The sequence below is a fragment of the Polypterus senegalus genome, chromosome 3, assembly GCF_016835505.1.
Source record: "Polypterus senegalus isolate Bchr_013 chromosome 3, ASM1683550v1, whole genome shotgun sequence".
Classification (NCBI taxonomy): Eukaryota; Metazoa; Chordata; class Cladistia; order Polypteriformes; family Polypteridae; genus Polypterus; species Polypterus senegalus.
Genome location: NC_053156.1, coordinates 73,917,777 through 73,936,253, shown reverse-complemented (window position 1 = coordinate 73,936,253; position 18,477 = coordinate 73,917,777). Strand labels below are relative to the sequence as shown.

At 36.5% G+C, this 18,477-nt stretch overlaps 2 protein-coding genes across 2 annotated transcripts; both read right to left on the bottom strand.

Annotated features, from left to right (window-relative positions):
* Positions 1 to 262: 262 nt before the first annotated feature.
* Positions 263 to 3,460, bottom strand: LOC120526525 (trace amine-associated receptor 1-like). The gene is made up of 2 exons (XM_039749689.1): positions 3,139 to 3,460; positions 263 to 1,221 (listed from the first exon to the last, which is right to left on the bottom strand). Exons 1-2 carry the CDS (start codon positions 3,458 to 3,460, stop codon positions 263 to 265), a joined length of 1,281 nt encoding a protein of 426 aa, XP_039605623.1.
* A 6,120-nt stretch (positions 3,461 to 9,580) lies between these two features.
* Positions 9,581 to 12,230, bottom strand: LOC120526524 (trace amine-associated receptor 1-like). The gene is made up of 2 exons (XM_039749688.1): positions 12,218 to 12,230; positions 9,581 to 10,629 (listed from the first exon to the last, which is right to left on the bottom strand). Exons 1-2 carry the CDS (start codon positions 12,228 to 12,230, stop codon positions 9,581 to 9,583), a joined length of 1,062 nt encoding a protein of 353 aa, XP_039605622.1.
* Between the last annotated feature and the right edge of the window lie 6,247 nt (positions 12,231 to 18,477).

Below are 18,477 nucleotides of genomic sequence, written 5' to 3'. Positions count from 1 at the left end.
ACTCAATAGTGGTTTAAAAAAAGAATTATTATTTTATAGAAATAACAAATATTTTGAAGTAAAAAATGATGCTAAAGAGACATACAATGGATTTCATAACATTTCTAAGATATATTTTTATCTTTGACTTTAGATTTTCTGGAATTTTGGTACACATCCCTGAGCTTACAAATGATGAATACATACGTGTATGTGTTTCATTCATTAGGTGATTATATATTCTAAATACACATTTGTTCACTATGAAGAAAGTTTTAATAATTTAGTCAGTATAAAGAATTGTCCATGCAGAGTGATTATTAAAAATATTTCCACACACAATGATTCTGAGAGCTTTTCTGAACCAGTTATAAAAAAAGGCATAAATGCAAGGGTTACAAGTGGAGTTGATGTATGCAAACCAGACTAAAGTGTCAATTACGGAAGCCGGAGTTAAATTATTAGAAAAAGAATACATCATACTCCATAAGGAATATGGTGTCCAGCATGTAATATATACACCTATAACTATTGCCAATGTTTTTGCTGCTTTTCTTTCTCTTTGTTTTGATGCAGAATTTTTGTCAATTGTTTTTTTAATAGCTCTGATTTGTTTCTTTGCTATAATGAAGATCTTTAGATAAATACCTAATATGATAAAAGCTGGGATAACAAATCCAACTAATGAATTGATCACAGTGGTTACCAAGGTATGCTCTACAAAGCAGCCGCCAATGCAAAATAAACTTTGGTCAGAAAAGGAATCAGCATTCTTCATACTTATTCCATAGAATACTATTCCAAATCCATATGCAGCTGAGCAACACCAAATAAGAAAAATTGCTCTGCCTACAAGACCTACATTAATTTTGGCAGTGTATATAAGAGGAAAACATACTGCATAGTAACGATCGACTGAAATGAAGGACAGATGCAAAATTGAGGATAAGCACAGCATAATGTCTGTACTGGTATGAAACTTGCAAAAAAAATCACCAAAATACCAGCATGTTTCAACTGATCTGATCATACTGGGTGGCATTACGAGCCCACCAAGGAGAAAGTCAGCAACTGCCAGAGAAAGAGTGAGGTAATTTGTTGGAGTATGAAGCTGCTTGAAATGAGATATAATAATGATTACTAGCAAATTTCCACAAACAGTGAATGTGATTAATATACACAGTATTACATACATAAAAACACGAACAGCCAATGAATAGCTCTGTTTAGGGCATGAGTTTTCTATAAATGTATAACACAAATTAATATCTTCTAAAATCCAGCTTTTATTTTTTAGCATTATCCTGTTTACAATGTATATTTTAGTCCCTCATGCAAGGAAAGCAAATATCCATCCATCCAAAAACTTTCTGGGTGAGCTAGACATGCTGATATCTATCCTCAGGGCAACAATCAAAAGGCAGGAAGCAACCCTGTAAAAAAAATCAGTACACAGAAAAAGCTATGATAATGCAGAAATAAGAATAATTACTGGTATAAAGAAGTGTATACAAATGTAATTTATTTAAAACATGGTAAACTTGGCACATACTGTATATTCATGTCTCATTGGTAATTTCAATTATATAGTAACTGTAGCTTTAAAACCTATTTTTAATTATCTGTTAGAATTTTCAATAAATTGTGGTCCTTACTTTTAGTTTTATAATAATAGGCACAGTAACAACATTTTTTTATTATAATAAATATTCTCTATTGAACATTGCACAGATACATTTTAATTCAGCAATGCTTACTGACATACCTCAAATTATTAAAGAGCTCTATGAGAAGTCAGCTTCATATTACAGCTTTATATAATTTACTGTAAATGTTGTTTACCTTTGTAATCAAGAGTCCAAAGTTTTAGTAAATATACAAGAGGAAACAGAGCAATTGGCTTTCTTATTGAAGAACACATATTTCCCAAAGGTCATTAAACACAAGATGGTGCTTATGTAACTTTACGCAGGGGAATAACATTCATTAATATCAACACATCTTCATTATTACAGAAAAAAAAAATACAAAAAAGGATTAGTAAAGGTTTTGAAATGTATTGTTTTTTTTTATTAGAGAAAATGACTTTATTTCTACTTTTTATCTGATAGAAGTAATGCTATATTACATTGTACTCATTTACTTTTACTGATATGTTGCAACACAGGTGAAATTACATCACACTCTCATTTCTTCTGAGCTCCACTTTCCCAGTATACTTAAGTCATTTTTAGTCAATAGAGCTGATCTTTTCACACAAAAAAAAACATACACACAAAAAAACAACTTCCAAACTTTTCACTGGTCACCGCACAGAGTATAGAGCCCAATTCCAAAAAGATGTTAACCTGTGGACCCCTGACTACTATACCAGGAAGAAAGATAAAGATCAAAGCATCGACTACCTCGTACTGGGTACCTGTATGGGTCCTAGTGACCATAGTACATGGCGTGGAAGTTGGAGTAGAAGAACTCTCCATTATTAAGCCCAAACTATTTTCAGAAGCAGTTACGTTTTTACCACTGTTACAATTTCTTTCCAATCTCTCCCTAATATGACAGGAAATGAAGGATCCGGTAATACCGCCATGGTCATTTTGATCACAACGTGATCTACCGTAACCATATATATAGCAGTTTTATAATACCGGACATCTCCACGAATGCATTTTAGGCTAGTTTTTATTTTAAGCAATTGTCGCGGTAAAACGAATTGGGAAGCAACAATTGAAATGTTACTCCTAGAATCGAACATTGCCATTTATAATAACTGCACCTGTATAAGGAAGAAATAAAGGGTTAAATACATTGGCACAGTACCCTTCCCCCTTCATTACTAAGCAGTCCATTGGCTCGTTAGTACAATTTGGGGATAGATGACCAACCTCCCCTCACTTGAAACAGTGGGGAAGGTTGAACTGTCTGTCCCTTTTATGGACAGTGGGCTCGGGAGGTTGTCAGGAGGGTTCAGGGGCTGACCGATTTACAAGCCACCCAGTGACGCTCAGCGACCTTGATCAGGGTGTCCATGTTATCGTAGTTTTGCCTCTGGATTTGCTGGGCGATATTGTCAGGGAAGGCATGAACGAAGGTCTCACAGGGTAATAATTCTGCCATCTTATGGGAGCTGTTTATGTCGGGCCGTAGCCAGTGACAAACCTTGCTCCATGCCTCGAATGCCTGTGTTCTTGGAGGCTTTTCTGTATCGAACTTCTGTATCGAACTTCCATATGCAGTAGCGTTTAAACACCTCTTTTTTTAGAACGTCATAGTTGGCGACCTGCTGCTTGGTTAAATCATAGTAAGCCCTCTGCGCTATCCCCTTCAGGTAGGGAGCCAGTAGGTACCGCCACTCCGACCTTGGCCATGCGCTTTGTTTCGCGGTACATTCAAATACCAAAAAATATGTCTCGATGTCATCACTTTTCGTTAAATAAATCAGTTGGGTTGGCAATGACCGAGCGGTCTCCGTCCGTATCATTGCCGCGGCGCGAGCCTGGGATTCGGCTAGTTACGTTCTAGTCTCGCCCATCTGTACTTTTAAAGTATGCAGCTCGCTCACGATTGTTGACAGAACGGTGTTGAGGTCTTGCTCTTCTGCCATCTTCAAAAGCAAAAAATCCTGCCGACTACGCCAATTGTGGACTATTAACCATAAAAAAAAGAAACTCCACAAGATAAAGTTTTGGGGACCGTCCCTGTATATTGTTCTGTAGACAAAATGAAGCAAAAAAGACGCAACATTTATCAAGAGTACTTGTTTTAGTAACAGTTGACAAAATGGAGATAACAAAAAAAATACTGTTTATATAGAAAAATGCATTATGGGAACAGGAAATGATTGGCATGAAATGACACTAAGATCAGGAGTCAAAAATGGCGTCATTGTGAAGGAACCGGAAGTGATGTCCAAGGTGAGAGCCGGAAGTGATGCCATATGGAGTTGCCGGAAGTGACATCATGGCGACCATTTTGAAATCGGGAAATAGTGGTGATTATTTTTCTTCGGTTTTCCTGTTGAGAGAAGAGGTTCAGGTAAGTACCACATGACAATCCTTAATCCCGTGATATTTCACTCACCTTTTTGACTGCCTCCTAATTGTATGTGTGTGACAATGTACAATACTGTAGCAGTGGCCTGCTTGCATCTTGGATTTATCCTTCACTGCCAATAAACTTTGCAATCAGGACTATAATTAAAGGGAGGTAAAATATAAGTGGGATGTTAAAATAAAGCCAAGGAATGTATACTTTGACAGTCAAGTAACATTAAATTGGTTTATATTTGCTCAAGTTTCTTTTTGTTTGTTAATGATATAGGTTGTATATTGTGTGTTAACTTCATTTACCTCTTTTAACTTTGAAGGGTCCGGAAACACACTTTAATCTTTCAGTCTTACAAAATGGCACATTTATAGAGCAGCTATCCACTAAATTGGATAATTTTCTATCACGGTATGTAAACTAAGTCTCCAGTTTTGCTTGGATGGCAGCGATTTATTTGTGACTTTTCTATTTCTTTTGTTTACCAAGCGTGAGTTACATCTGAATAATTTAAAATCCATGAGGCCCAAAAGGTTTGATGTATCACACAAAGCTGTCATTTCTCAGACCCAAGAAGGACTCAATGGGCTTGTTTTGCAATAAGCTGAATATTGAGTACATCATACCAGGGCACAATATTATACTCACAGAGTATAATAAACTGTTAGCAGCCAGAATTCATAAATGTGATTCTGTCTTCTCAATTTCAGCTATCAAATTGAAAGAAGAAAGTATAACCAAAATCCTCTTGAAATTATTGGTTTTGTTGACTTCTAAAATGATTGTTTCTTATCTGTTTGAGCCAGAACATTCTATAGCAAAAAGGTTAGAAACAGCAACAGATACAATACCATATTTTCCAAATGGAAATGGTTCACTGTACTGCCTATTCTATGTGTTATTTTGATAAACCCTAACTATATAAATCAGCAAACATAATTAAAATTTACCCTAATTTTATTTAATTCTGGAAGCTATCTTGTTTGTTTTTGGGAGCAGTACATTTTTGTTCCTGTTTCCTGGGTAGCTTTTCCCATCTTTTTGGGGCATGTCTTCCAAGGTCAGAACTTGTCAATATTCCAGCAAAGGGTTTAAAAGTTCATACACTTCACAGTGACTTTATCTGAGCTGCGGATAACACACCTTTGCTAAACTCTTCTTGAGAATTTGTTGCTTTTGAATTGATCTTACAAGTTTCTGAATTTCACTTTGTTCTTCTTAATTTTTGCCCAGTGCTTTGGCAATGTTGTTACAATTCTTATCAATGTCTCAGTTTTAACCATTTCTGTTTCACGTCTGTCTCCAGGTTTGCCCTTTAAAATCTTTTGTTGGTTTGCCGGCATTGCAGTTAAAAGAGTATCAATACCAACCAATCACAGGGTACAAACAAATAATGTTAGTTAAAATTTTGGCCAGTAATACTGTACAGTACTAGGTTACAGACATTATTAGCACCGAAATCCCCCACTTTATGAAGTTAATTCATTCCTGTAAACACAATTGTGATGTGAATTTTGGTAATACAAACATTTAATTACTATAATTTAAGTGGAAAAATTTTGTAACTGTTACCAGCCCCACAAGTGCCAACTATTTGTGTTTAAATAACACCAAAGTATATGAAAATTGGCAGAGTCAGATTAGTAATAAACTATTTATTAATATATTTCATTTTATTTTATATCATAATATATCCTTTATTATTTTATTTTATACTCTAAATATATACTTATGAACATGATGCATTCTGCACCTGGTTTAATCGTGATAATAAGCAACCTACCATTCAACTGCCTGCAGCAAAACATTATCACATACATCTTTCTTTAATGCTGTACATGACGTAAAGTAGTGCAGTAGTTAAGAACTTCTAAATGGATTAATGTCCATAAGGCCTCCTGGCCCGATGGACCTTCAGTGCATGTTTTAGCAGCCTGCAGCAATCAATTAATTGACATCTTCAGCGATATCTTTAATATTTCTCAGAGAAAATCTGTGGTCCCTGCCTGCTTCAAAAGGACAACACTTATCCCTGTACCTAATAATTTGTGATTAAATGTTTTGATAGCTTAGTGATAGGCCACATTAAACAGTATATTTTAGATAGTAATGATCAGTTCCAGACTGCATATCATCACAAGTAGACAATGCCATATCCCTTAATCTTCATACCAAACTGGCACATGTGGAAATTATGAATTGTTATACCAGAATCCTGTTTACAGACTACAATTCAGCATTTAACACTTTTATACTAGATAACTGACCACCAAACTTCTCAATTTAGTACTTAGGACCTTCTGCAGTTGGATTTTGGACTTTCCCAACAACAGACTTCAGCTTGTGTGGATTAGCAACATCACATGACTGTGTGGCCAAACATTCCATCATTTAATTGGCTGATGACATTACTGCCTGTATTTATGACACCTAAGAATTACTCCTAGGAATTGCACTTAAAATCTGATTAGTAAGGAATTTGTCCAAACCCCAAAGTAGGACATGAGAAGTAATTGTGCAGTGTCCTACACTTACTTCCAGTTAGGATTATGAGTTCATATTTGACAATGAATGACATCAAGATTTTATAGCAACATGAGCCACAAACTAGCACTCATAAATGCACTTTGTAGCTTCCTTGGAAATTATACAAATGATTTGAAGTTTTCTAAAAAGAATGCTCAAGTTTTACCACAAATATTATAATAATAATAATAATAATAATAATAACAATAATAATAATAATGATAATCAAAATAGAAGAAGAAGGTAAAAATGCTAAGGTAGAATGTTGCAGTAATACTGTACATAATTGTAAATTTGCAACAACATCAAGAACAATACTGTAATGAGCAATCAGATGGAAACACTGAGACTCACACACCAAATGAGAGTAAAGCCCGATAACAGGCACATTTATTTAAAAATGAATGATCCAATGCTGTACTTTTAGAAGAATCACATTCTCTCTGTTAAAGCCACAGGAAAGCTTCATAATAAACTGAACCTAGTCTGGAAATCCAGTGTTTGCAATCATCTTCCTGATTCAAATGCTTTGTCCCTCTTCATGACCTTATCTTATATGAAGCTGTATTTATAAAATGCCACTGGAGTCTGCATCTGTCTTCTTGGACTTTTCTAGGCTTGTAAAATGTAACGTGACTATCCCAGGGTTTTGTAAAATGCAAAGCTCAGCATACCTTTGTGACATCAATCACACTTCCAGCTTCACATATGGTATCTTCATGTTATACCATATTATAGTATAAGGTATATAGTTAAGGATATTTCTCAAGCATTCCACAATGTTTTGTAATCTTATATTGTCCCTTTTCCATATTTTTTTGAAACCTGTTGCAAGCACCAAATTTGTGAAAAGCACATCTTGTTGTTTTACACTTTTTAATTTAATATAGGTTAAAGTAGATTTTAAAATAATTTCTTTCCTTTTTTAATAGCATTTTTAACATCCCTTACCAAACATTTTTTGGAACTGAGGTTTTTAAATGCTTGAGATAGTCAAGAATTGCCAAAGTGCTTGACATTAGTATGGTAGTAGAACACATACTGTGGAATCACAAATTATTATTTGTTATATAGCATTTTATTAATATATTATTAGTAGTAGTATATTATAAAGCAGACATTGAAATCTGTAAATATAAATAACAATACAGTTTTATTCTAAATATGTTCTCATGCAGCTTGCATCTACAGATGCGTCCTGGCAATAATATATTTTGTAATAATATATTTTCTAACAATACTACACTATAAATAACTCTATGTCAGAAAATCATTATTCTAGGTGTATATAGGTCACCTTGTGAATCTATTTATACAATGACATAATAATATATTTTACCTACAATTGCATATTTGACAGTTTAGTTTTTTATTTACCAGAATAAAATGTATTTATTTTTTAAATTGACAAATGTATTATCCATTTGTTCTTATCCATCCACCATAGATATAGATTGGAGAACCCCAATACAAGTTGAAACAGAAGAAGAATCTGCAAACTCCATGCAGCTTGAACCTGGACTCTTGAGCTCTGAGACAACAGTGCTAACCACTGCACCACCATGCTAGTGCCCCTAGTTGATTGCATCTCACTTTAAAATATTCTAAAGGAATAAAGACTTAAAGCTGTTCAAAAATAATTAAATTACACACATGTTGAAATCACAAGCGATAAATATGTTGATAGTATCAATCAGTTTTTATTTTGCATAGCTAATAATACAGCCGTAAATCATCATAAAGAGCTTACACCTCAAAGTAAATGAGGGCGAATACACACACGCATCAAACACAAACCAATTTAGTAATGATAGTCTACCTAATCTGCATGTCTTTGGTCTGTGGGAAATCAAAGCACCTGGACGTGGACCCAAGTCTCCTTACTGCGAGGTAGCAGCTGTACCACTATGCCATCGTGCTACACATTTTGGGTATATATCCTTTAATATTTATCTAGAGTATCATTTTCTACTTCAATTGACAGAATTTTGATACTAATTTATGTATTTTGTGTACTAAGCCATGCAACTCAATGAACCAGGTTCCTGTGAAGAGTGTTATAAAGAACAAAATTAGTTGAGAGCCCATATGCAAATAATTTTTTTTATTATGTCTAGCACTGTAGAGCAGGGGTCACTGGAGGTTCTGGAAGACCACCGTGGCTTCAGGTTTTCATTCAAACCCTTTTTATAATGAGTATGCTAATTAACTTCTTGTAAATTCGTTTTAATGGACATGTTTGTTAAGATTTGTTCCCCTGAATTTCTTCATCGTTCCTCTGAATTGCTTCATTTCTTTCCTTTAATGGCACCCAAAGAGAAATGAAATGTGAAGTGAGGGAGCCAACAGAAGACCAGCCAATTTCACTCCAACCAGCTGCTTAATGAGGTGCCGATTCCAGTCGTTAATTAAACCCATTCTTTTATTCCATGGCTTGTTGGTGCTCTCTGGTGCAATAGCAGACATTGCCGAGATTGTTGATTTTCTCTTTTCTAAGGGCACTGTTCAAATGTTTTGTGGACATGAGCGGATCAGCATTCCTGAGACCTTCACCTTTCTTTATTTTCAGATATTGTATGATGGACACCAGTTGTTTTGGTTCATTTTGAATCTCATTATTGTTTGGCTGCTAATTAAGGGAAAAAAAACAAGGGGCCTGAATCTTCAAAAGCATGTCAATTAAATAATTAGCAGCAAAAACAGGTCACTCATTAAGAAAAGGGTTATAATAAAAACCTGTAGCCATGGTGGTCCTCCATGACTGGAGTTGGCAACCCCTGCTCTACAGTACGTCACTGGAACATTTTAGATTTTTGTTTTCATTATTGATTTCAGGGGCAGTCCGATTTCAAATTTCCTACATTTTCTAAAATGTACTTTAAAAATGAAACATATGCCAGATATAATAAATAATTCTGAGTTTTGATGCTACACACGTACTTCTATGATGTACTAAAGTTACATTCATAACTAAATATTCAATTCTTTATTGCATTTAACATTGCATTTCCAAGGGAAGACTCATTAGTATTTAGTCAGTATAAAGTTTAGTTAGTGAAGAGTGGCCATTAAAAATATTTCCAAATAGTATGATTCGAACTGCTTTTCTGAACCAGTTATAAAAAAAAGCATAAATGAATGGGTTACAAGTTGAGTTCATATATGCAAACCAAATTAAAATGTCTATTAATAAAGCAGGGATTGAGTTATTTACAAAAGGATAAAGAGTGCTACACAAAAAGAACGGCATCCAGCATGTAATATACACACCTATAACTGTTGCCAGTGTTTTTGCAGATCTTCTTTCTCTTTTCCTTGATGATTCTGTTTTGTCTGTTGTTTCTTTGATAGTCTTAACTTGTTTCTGTGCTACCATGAATATCTTCAGGTAAATGCCTAGTATAACAAGTGCCGGAAAAACAAAACCAACTAAAAATGAAATCAAGATTGTTGTTTGGGTATGCATCACCAAGCAGCTTCCAACACAAAATAAACTCTGATCATAAGAAAAATCAGTGTTTTTTATAAGTAATAATTGGAATACCACCATAAATCCATACACTGCTGAAGAACACCAGATAATAATGATCACTTTAACAATAAAGTCCACTGTAATCTTGGCATTGTATGTTAGAGGGAAACAAATCGCATAAAAGCGATCCATGGAAATGAAAGCAAGATGCAAAATGGAGCATAAGGACAGCATAATGTCAGTACTTGTATGAAACTTGCAGAAAAAATTACCAAAATACCAACACGTTTCAACTGATCTAAACATACTGGGTGGCATTACAAATCCGCCTAGGAGAAAGTCAGCACCTGCCAAAGAAAGAATGAGATAGTTTGTTGGAGTGTGAAGCTGCCTGAAGTGAGAAATGATGATGATCACCAATAAATTGCCACAAACAGTCAATGTGATTAGTAAGCACAATGCTATATAAATAAGAACACGGGCAACTAATGAATAGATCTGTTTAGGACATGAATTTTCAGTTGATGTGTAACAGAAATGAATATCTTCTAAAATCCAGCTTTGATTTTTGATCATTATCTCTTTAACAAAATAGGATGCATCACCTCCTGCAAGGAAAAAATACATAAAAATGCAGAGTTACAAATGTTAAATATAATTTTAATGTCATATAATTTTTGTGTTGCTTCTGTTGTATTATATCTAAGCAAATTTAGACAAGTGGTATTTGACAATATTGATTTTTTTATTTTAAATTTCATAATAGTTTCTAAAACTGATTAACAAACTAAAACCCTGCTTGATGCATTGAAGTCTATGAAGATTAGTGATTTTTTGCTTCTATGGAAATACATTCAATAAACACTTAATATATTCTAACTCTATAGCATAATTTTAATTGAAGTACATATTTACATTTTTATCAAATGATTTCAAACGTACCTTAGAATAGTTGAAGTTCTGCTACAGGATAGAAGACAAATATAAACAAATCATTTTCTTTTGAAGCACAGAATGAAAAGCAATTAGATAGCCAAGAAAAGATGAAAAGAACACCAGCTACGTCTGTTTTATACAACCTGCAATGCCCTAAAGACATGAAACCGTAGCAAATGCTTATGTGCTCCCCCTCAAACCTAAACAAAATAATAAGCAAGCCTTATTATCCAAAGAAAAAAAAATGTTTTGTTTAATAACAGTTCATAATGTTTGTAAATATTAATTTTTTGTCATATTTTTTTAAATAAATTGAAATCATCATTAGAAACATTGGATGCTTCTCAGTTAACAACTACAACAAAAACATTTATTCCTATAGCACATTCTCATACAAATGGTGTAGTTCAAAGTGCTCTACAAGATGAATAAAGAAAAGTTTAGAAAAATAAAAATCTAAAAATAAGATTAGGCAATACTAAATAGCAAAGGAAAAAACAACAACAACAAAAAAACCCAGAGGGCTAAAGAAAAAAAAATCTGCAGGGGTTTTAAAGCCACAAGACTGCAGAGCCCCCACTGGGCAAACATTTCACTTTTGTCACCAACAATCCCTATGTTTATTTTCATGTTCATTTTGGAAATAACTAAATGACACATCAAAACATACTACCCTTTAACGTGTGCATTTCATACTAATTTTAATTTTATCATAACTTTTTTTTATATTTTTTTTGCTTTGCAGGTTAAGAAAAAATGGGCGGCACGGTAGCGCAGTGGTAGCGCTGCTGCCTCGCAGTTAGGAGACCCGGGTTCGCGTGGAGTTTGCATGTTCTCCCCGTGTCTGCGTCGGTTTCCTCCCACAATCCAAAGACATGCAGGTTAGGTGGATTGGCGATTCTAAATTGGCCCTAGTGTGTGCTTGGTGTGTGGGTGTGTTTGTGTGTGTCCTGTGGTGGGTTGGCACCTTGTGCCTTGTGCCCTGTGCTGGCTGGGATTGGCTCCAGCAGACCCCCGTGACCCTGTATTCGGATTCAGCGGGTTAGAAAATGGATGGATGGATGGAAGGTTAAGAAAAAATAAGGGTGAAATCAGACTGAACTGAATATTTGCATCTTTAATTACAGAATCATTTGGTGGCTACAACCTGTTGTATAATCCTGTTAGCAAAACAAGTTTCCATAAAGTTTTTTACTTATGCTGTACACAACGCTGGACCACAGAACATCATCACAAACCACCCCCTACACAATCTCTCACCTTTTGGCCTCATAACCTCGCTTAAAAGCAAAAAAATGAAAATGCTTGAAAAACTTCATCCAAAAGTGATCCTCATAGTAATCATACTATATATGGACTGATTTGTGTAAGACTGAGTTGTCTAAAGAAACATTAATTTAGTATAAAAAGGCATGGAGTAGCACGATTCATTAAATAATGTTGCAATCAGCTATGTTTTGTCCTTGCATGCAGTTTTATGCAACTACAGCACCTTTACATTAACATTGTTCTGTGTGTGCATAATAATCATTCCATTGTTCATGAAAGACGTGTAAAATATGACAAAGACAAAGAAAAGGAGTTGGGCCTACATCACGACTCAGTATATTATAAATGCAAAAATAATAAATCCTTTTCAGCAAAATAATACCCCTTACAACACGAGTCTCAGATTAGACTGACAAGGATGATGATGACCTTTCCTGGTGAGGCGTAGCTAGGGTTTTCAGCGCCTGGGAACAACTGAAGATTTTGTGCGCCCTCCTGTTTGTCAAAATGCAATGTGGAAGGGAAAGAAAATTTTTAAAAATGTATTTAAAATAATAGTATTTTAAGAAAAAAATTTCACATAAGTGTCCAAAAATGATAACGCCGCCTTTGTTTTCCTTAAAATCTAAATCCGTCATTAGTTTTTGTAAGAAAAAATTTGTTTTCCGCATTTAAAAATGATTTTAAAGAAAGTATATAGCAAATTATAAAGCAAAATAATTATATATTTATAAAAGCTGCATTACTTACAATTTATTCGTACAAAAATATTATGGTGAAACATCTAGACTTTTGCAGCCATCTACTAGAATACTTCACCACAGCCCAATCAATTTTCTATCAAACACATAAATATAAATCACTTGACACACAGAAATGGCATTTGCAACAACTTAGGCAATGATACACTAATATGCCTCATGTCAGTCGCGCGACCTGTTTAATAACATCAAAAATGTTTCTGGGTGGGAGTCAAGCATGTTAGAGTAGTGGAGGGGATAAATTATTGTCTGTTGGGTATATAGAACTAATACGTGCTTCGAAATCAGAAAGAGACAAAAAATATAGGAAAAAGATATCCTCATACTGATGGAGTGATCTACTGAGTATTCAGATGTTTTTTATTTACTTTTCAGTGCATTTAAGAATTTCATTCTAAAATTTCGTAACATCAATTTGGAGCCCCCTGGATGCTGCACCCGGGGACAGATGTCCCCCCTTGCCCCCCCCCGAAGCTATGCCATTGCTGGTGAGTGCAGGCCAGGCAAAAATAGGCGGGTTCAGGAGGACGAACACTAGAAGTGATGTCAGAGGTGGCTGGGCTGTCAATTATCCAGGCTGTATAGGGAGGAAGAGAAGAGGTCTTAGTATACACAACCACCTTGTGGATTGGCATTGAATTACCACCACCAGAGCCTTTAAGCTGTCTCCAAGGCTCATGTGTGTGACAGTACCCCACCCGCAGCCCAGCGAATCGTGAGGTTGTGAATGCGAGAAAAAGCCTCGGCGTTGGCATGCAGGGAACAGTAAACCTGTAAGGGAAGAGGTCCTCCTTGGGTCAAACCTCATGGTTCTGAACGCTTGATTTGCGAGGCTGCTCAGTGTCATTTAAGGGCTGCTATGAGATTATCCTTGGATCAGCTGTCAGACTGGCTGGGCAAGGAAGTCAGGGAGGGCATTCAAGAGGAAGCTGCAAGCAATGATCTTCATGACTTTTTTGGTGTCATTTTCCACTGGCTTCAGCCAATGCCGAAGTCTGCCCAACAAATCAAAAGCTTAGGAACAGTCTGGCCTCTGTGGTTCAAATCTCCACTCCTAACATGTCCTTTCCTGCTAGTCTGGATTTACCCCACACCTCAGCAGTATCTAGTTTTTTAGTTTGTTAAGAGAACATAGTGGCCTGCTCATTGAAATAATAAGCCCACTGAGCTGGCCACCTCAGGAAAGGCACCTGGATGTGTGCCCATTCTGCTTGCTCCCAGTGATAACAGGTAGCAGCATGCTCAAAGATAAGAAAATAAGTATCAACATCATCATCTGGATTTAAAGGCAATAATACATGGGATGTTTCCACCATTTGTTACTGCTTGATAGCCTCATGTGCCAGGTTATGCACCTTTACCTCAGAAAGCTGAGTCCATTGTTCTCCAAAGCAAAAATAACAAAAACTGGACATAAGGCCAACCAAACCAATGGACTTGGTGTGATTTCATTGCAGAGTGCACACACAACTCCTATATAAGGGCCAATTTAACAGTGCCAGCTTACTTAACTTACTATATATGTCTTTCTTTGGACTGGTAAAGCACCTGGATGAAACTTATAAAGGGAGAACATGCAAACTCCAAAATGGCAACACCACAGTCACATTGTATCACTTCTCTGTTTTAACTCACTGATGGAGTGGGAACTTCATGACTTCATAAATACAAAAAGATAACAACCTAGCGTCATTGTTTTTTTTTTGTGATTTTTAAGTTTTCTATAATTTTTTTGTTTGTTATTTATATTATTTGTTGTATCATGTACATTATGAGGTTACTTTTCACAACATTTTTTTCTTTCTACAGGAGGATTAAAACATCAGCTTATCATAAAAGTATTGTCAATCAACTGCTTTACAATCAACCTGTGATGCCTTTTTGTAGGTGACTTAAGGGACAGAGTTAACTAAGTAATACTTTATCCTTGTTTGTAAAATGGCTGCTTAAGAAGGTTTTTGGGACATGCACAAAAAAGTCACTCATACATTATGTAATGTATCATTAAGTTTCTTTGTTATACACTATGTTTCATCATTTTCAGGAAACACACATCCTCTGGATGAAATGTAAAACTGAGGTGTGGTAAAATTGGCTGGTGGGCATATTTTAAATAAATAATTGCTGCTGTCCTGTCTTTGTGCCATATCCTTGGTTTAAAATGGAAACACAAGTGCTAGAGGGGAGAAGAAAGCAAACTGGGGGAAGAAAGAGACTGGCCAGTGAAAGAAGAATAAGACAGATCGAAGAAGGAGCAATAGTAAAAAGAGGGAGGTTGAAATAGGCAGAGTAATGACAAAGGAGGCAGGAGGAGCATGAGGAAGTGCAAGAGATTGGAGGCAGGCAGCCGGGAAGAAGAACCCAAGGAGAATGGAGGTTGGATGCTCTATGGAGATGAAGAGTGTTGACTTGGCTGAGCACCACGGGTAGCCAGAGCAACCCATTACCTCATAGCAGGCTCCCATGTAAGTCTGGGTAGAGGCAGCGAGAGACGAATGGAGTGAGGCAAGCTTCATAGCAGCACGGCAGATGCGCCAAAGGAGGCAGTCATGTCGAGAGCCTGGATTGAGGGGTATCTGTGCCTGTCAGTGGGATGTCTCCTGATCTGTTGAGGGTGAGAAAGGGAGACATCTGTATATATAGATGTACAATTGTACAGAGTGTTTACCTTTTGAAAAGGGTTTTTGGTTCTACCTCTATCATTTTTACTGAACATTTTATGGATATTTTAACCTCTTGGTATTTGCTCCCATTTTGTGGATTTATTTATTTAAGAAGGTTTTAACCTGCACTATTTGTTGAACACTTGTTCTGTTGGTTTGTTAATAAAAGCACTGGAGCAATTTTGCACCATCCCCTTGCTTTGTGTGAGTGTTCTCATCTGTTGGCTCAGCCCAGTCATGACTATTGATGATCCGGGTTCAAGAGGTTCCCTAGATGGACTTGGTAGCATGGGGCCAACCTGGACCATAGCACTAGATCCTGACTCTCTGTGGTCATGAAAGATCCTCGGACATCATTTGTAAACAGCAGGGTATATCCTGATGTCCCGGCTAAATTGCCTTCCGTGGCCTACTCATTCTTGCCCGTTAATCATCCCCTGTCTCTAATTAGTTATCTGTCTCACCACCTACTAGCTAATGCGTGTTGAGTGTACTGGTGCAAAAATGGTTTCCATTACATCACCTGGGTGGATGATACACATTAATGGTGATTGAAGTGGCTCCCCACTCACTAAAGTACTTTGAGTAGTAAGAAAAGTACTGTATAAATGTAAGGAATTATTGTTATTATTACTATTGCACCCTTGAATGGACTAATATCCTGTCAAAGGTTGGTTCCTGCTTTGTGCACAATGCAAAAGCTTTCCCTTCCTGCCACATTATTTAAATTGTACTTTCAGAATTAATTTTTGAATTTTTTTGCTGTGGATTTGGTTTATATTTCTTATTATTGATCTGCCAGAAACATCTTCACATCATTTTATGGTTTTGTTTTCATTTTTCAGTTTTCTACAGTCATGTTGAACGAAACCAGGTAAGTGCTCATGATCATGATGATATGATTGATGTCATGACACATTCACATTTAAGAACTGACAGCACTCAGGTTTCCATATCCAAAGTTTGTATTTTCATTATTCAAAATCATTTAGGCACTTACTGATGAATGGAGTCTTTAGTTTTAGCAGTCCTGCTTGGTTTTCTTTATCTACATGTTTTGTATTGTGTGTAACTGATGTGGAAGAAAATTTTTAACAGACAATCCCCCCCCCACACTGGAATGTCACAGTTTAGGCAATAAAACACAGGTAGGAGAAAGCATCAATCATTATTCTTTATCTAAATCTTGCAAGAGGCAACAGCATATGTTATTAGCAAGTGTTGGAAAGGAAAAGAGTGTCCTCTGCGCTATATTTATACAATTCATTGATTAGATCACAGTTCCAAAAAATTCATTAAATAATCAGAAAACTATTAACATGATTGGTTACACCCAGTTGCTATCGGGACATTACAAATGTTGACAAGTTAAATAACCACAATTAACCCCATTCACTAGGTTGATTTGGGAATATGTGACTTCCCAAGAGAAAAAAAAGTACAGTTTGGCCATTAGAAGCATGTTCACTTTATATTCTGAACTATATGTTTCCTAAGTTTCCCATCAACAGGAAACTTTTAGCACATAACAATAGAATAATGATCAGACCTTAAAATATGATATTCTTTTAGCATTTATCATAGTGGATAATAAAATAACAGCTTCAGCCTTTAAGCGTAAGCTCAGAAGAATATGAGCCTCAGACACATGCTAGGTGCACATTGGACCAGGGGTGAAATTCAACTATTACACTGGCTTTTGTGATTGATTTTCTGATACTGATTTCTTTGACTGACTTTATGGTATTCCAGACCCCTGCCTATTTCTTAACTAAGAATCCAAATTATCCATTACTATTTTTAACTCCTGGTTAGACAAGCTCAAATCTGAAATCAGTTATAGAATACTAGCCAACCCGCGGCGTAGCATACGCCACATAATCAGGCCGCTTTTTAAATGATTTTTAAGCACAGAGGAAAAAATAAACATTTGAAAAATCCGTAATTTAATAAACCACCAAGAAAAGTAACATTGCAACAATGCACGCTACGAACCAACATACAATTGTCCGTGACTGAAAACCGGAGGAGCGCCGTTTCGCTTTCTCCTTCCAAAGCAAAGGACGGGGTGCCCGCCCCCAACTCCCTACCTGAGTCGCTTTTGTCTGTGTACAGTCCACACGCACCTGTGAGTCACTTTGACTGTTAATTTTCCAAACACAGCCTCAGTCGGTTTCCACGTTGATTTTTCATTGTTCTTTGCGGTTCCGGCTGCTTTTTTTTATATATAATCCTCCAAGTCATCCATTCAGTGTAGCGCGCGTGCAGTACCGGACATACAAGTGCATCACAGACCTGTTAATGCTCAATCTAACGTGGCTGAAAGCCACTTGTCCCTCTAAGAATTTGGACGCCGACGCTGTTGGGTCGTGTAACTATTTAGCAGGCGGGAGTCTCGTTCGTTTTCGGAAATAACCAGCCAAATCGCTCCACCAACTAAGAACTGCCATGCACCACCACCCACAGAATCGAGAAAGAGCTATCAATCTGTCAATCCTGTCCGTGTCTAGGCCGGGTGAGGTTTCCTGTGTTGAGTCAAATGAAGCGAAAGGCTCCACACCTGGTGGTGCCCTTCCGTCAGTTCCTTTAAGTTTCAGCTTTGTAACCATACTCCCCCCTGAACCCAAAGATTTTGGTTACCCGGTTGGCCGCCTGTTGCGGGGCCTGCATTGGTGAAGCAGGTGAGACGGTAATGAAACAGAGGCACAGGGCTTATTGGTTTTTAAAGACTGCTTCCTTCATTGGGTTTTAACCAATGCACAGAACGACTCAACACACAATCGTCCGTGCAGTGCTCAGGGTGGAACGGGAGGAGAGGAGAAGGACA

Bases quoted from the DNA above. Each gene is read 5' to 3' on its own strand.
- LOC120526525 (XM_039749689.1), bottom strand. From the start codon at position 3,460: ATGATACGGACGGAGACCGCTCGGTCATTGCCAACCCAACTGATTTAT. The intron at 1,222-3,138 runs GTTTGTCACTGG...ATACATTTATAG, and splicing joins CATTCGAGGCATGGAGCAAG to AAAACTCATGCCCTAAACAG.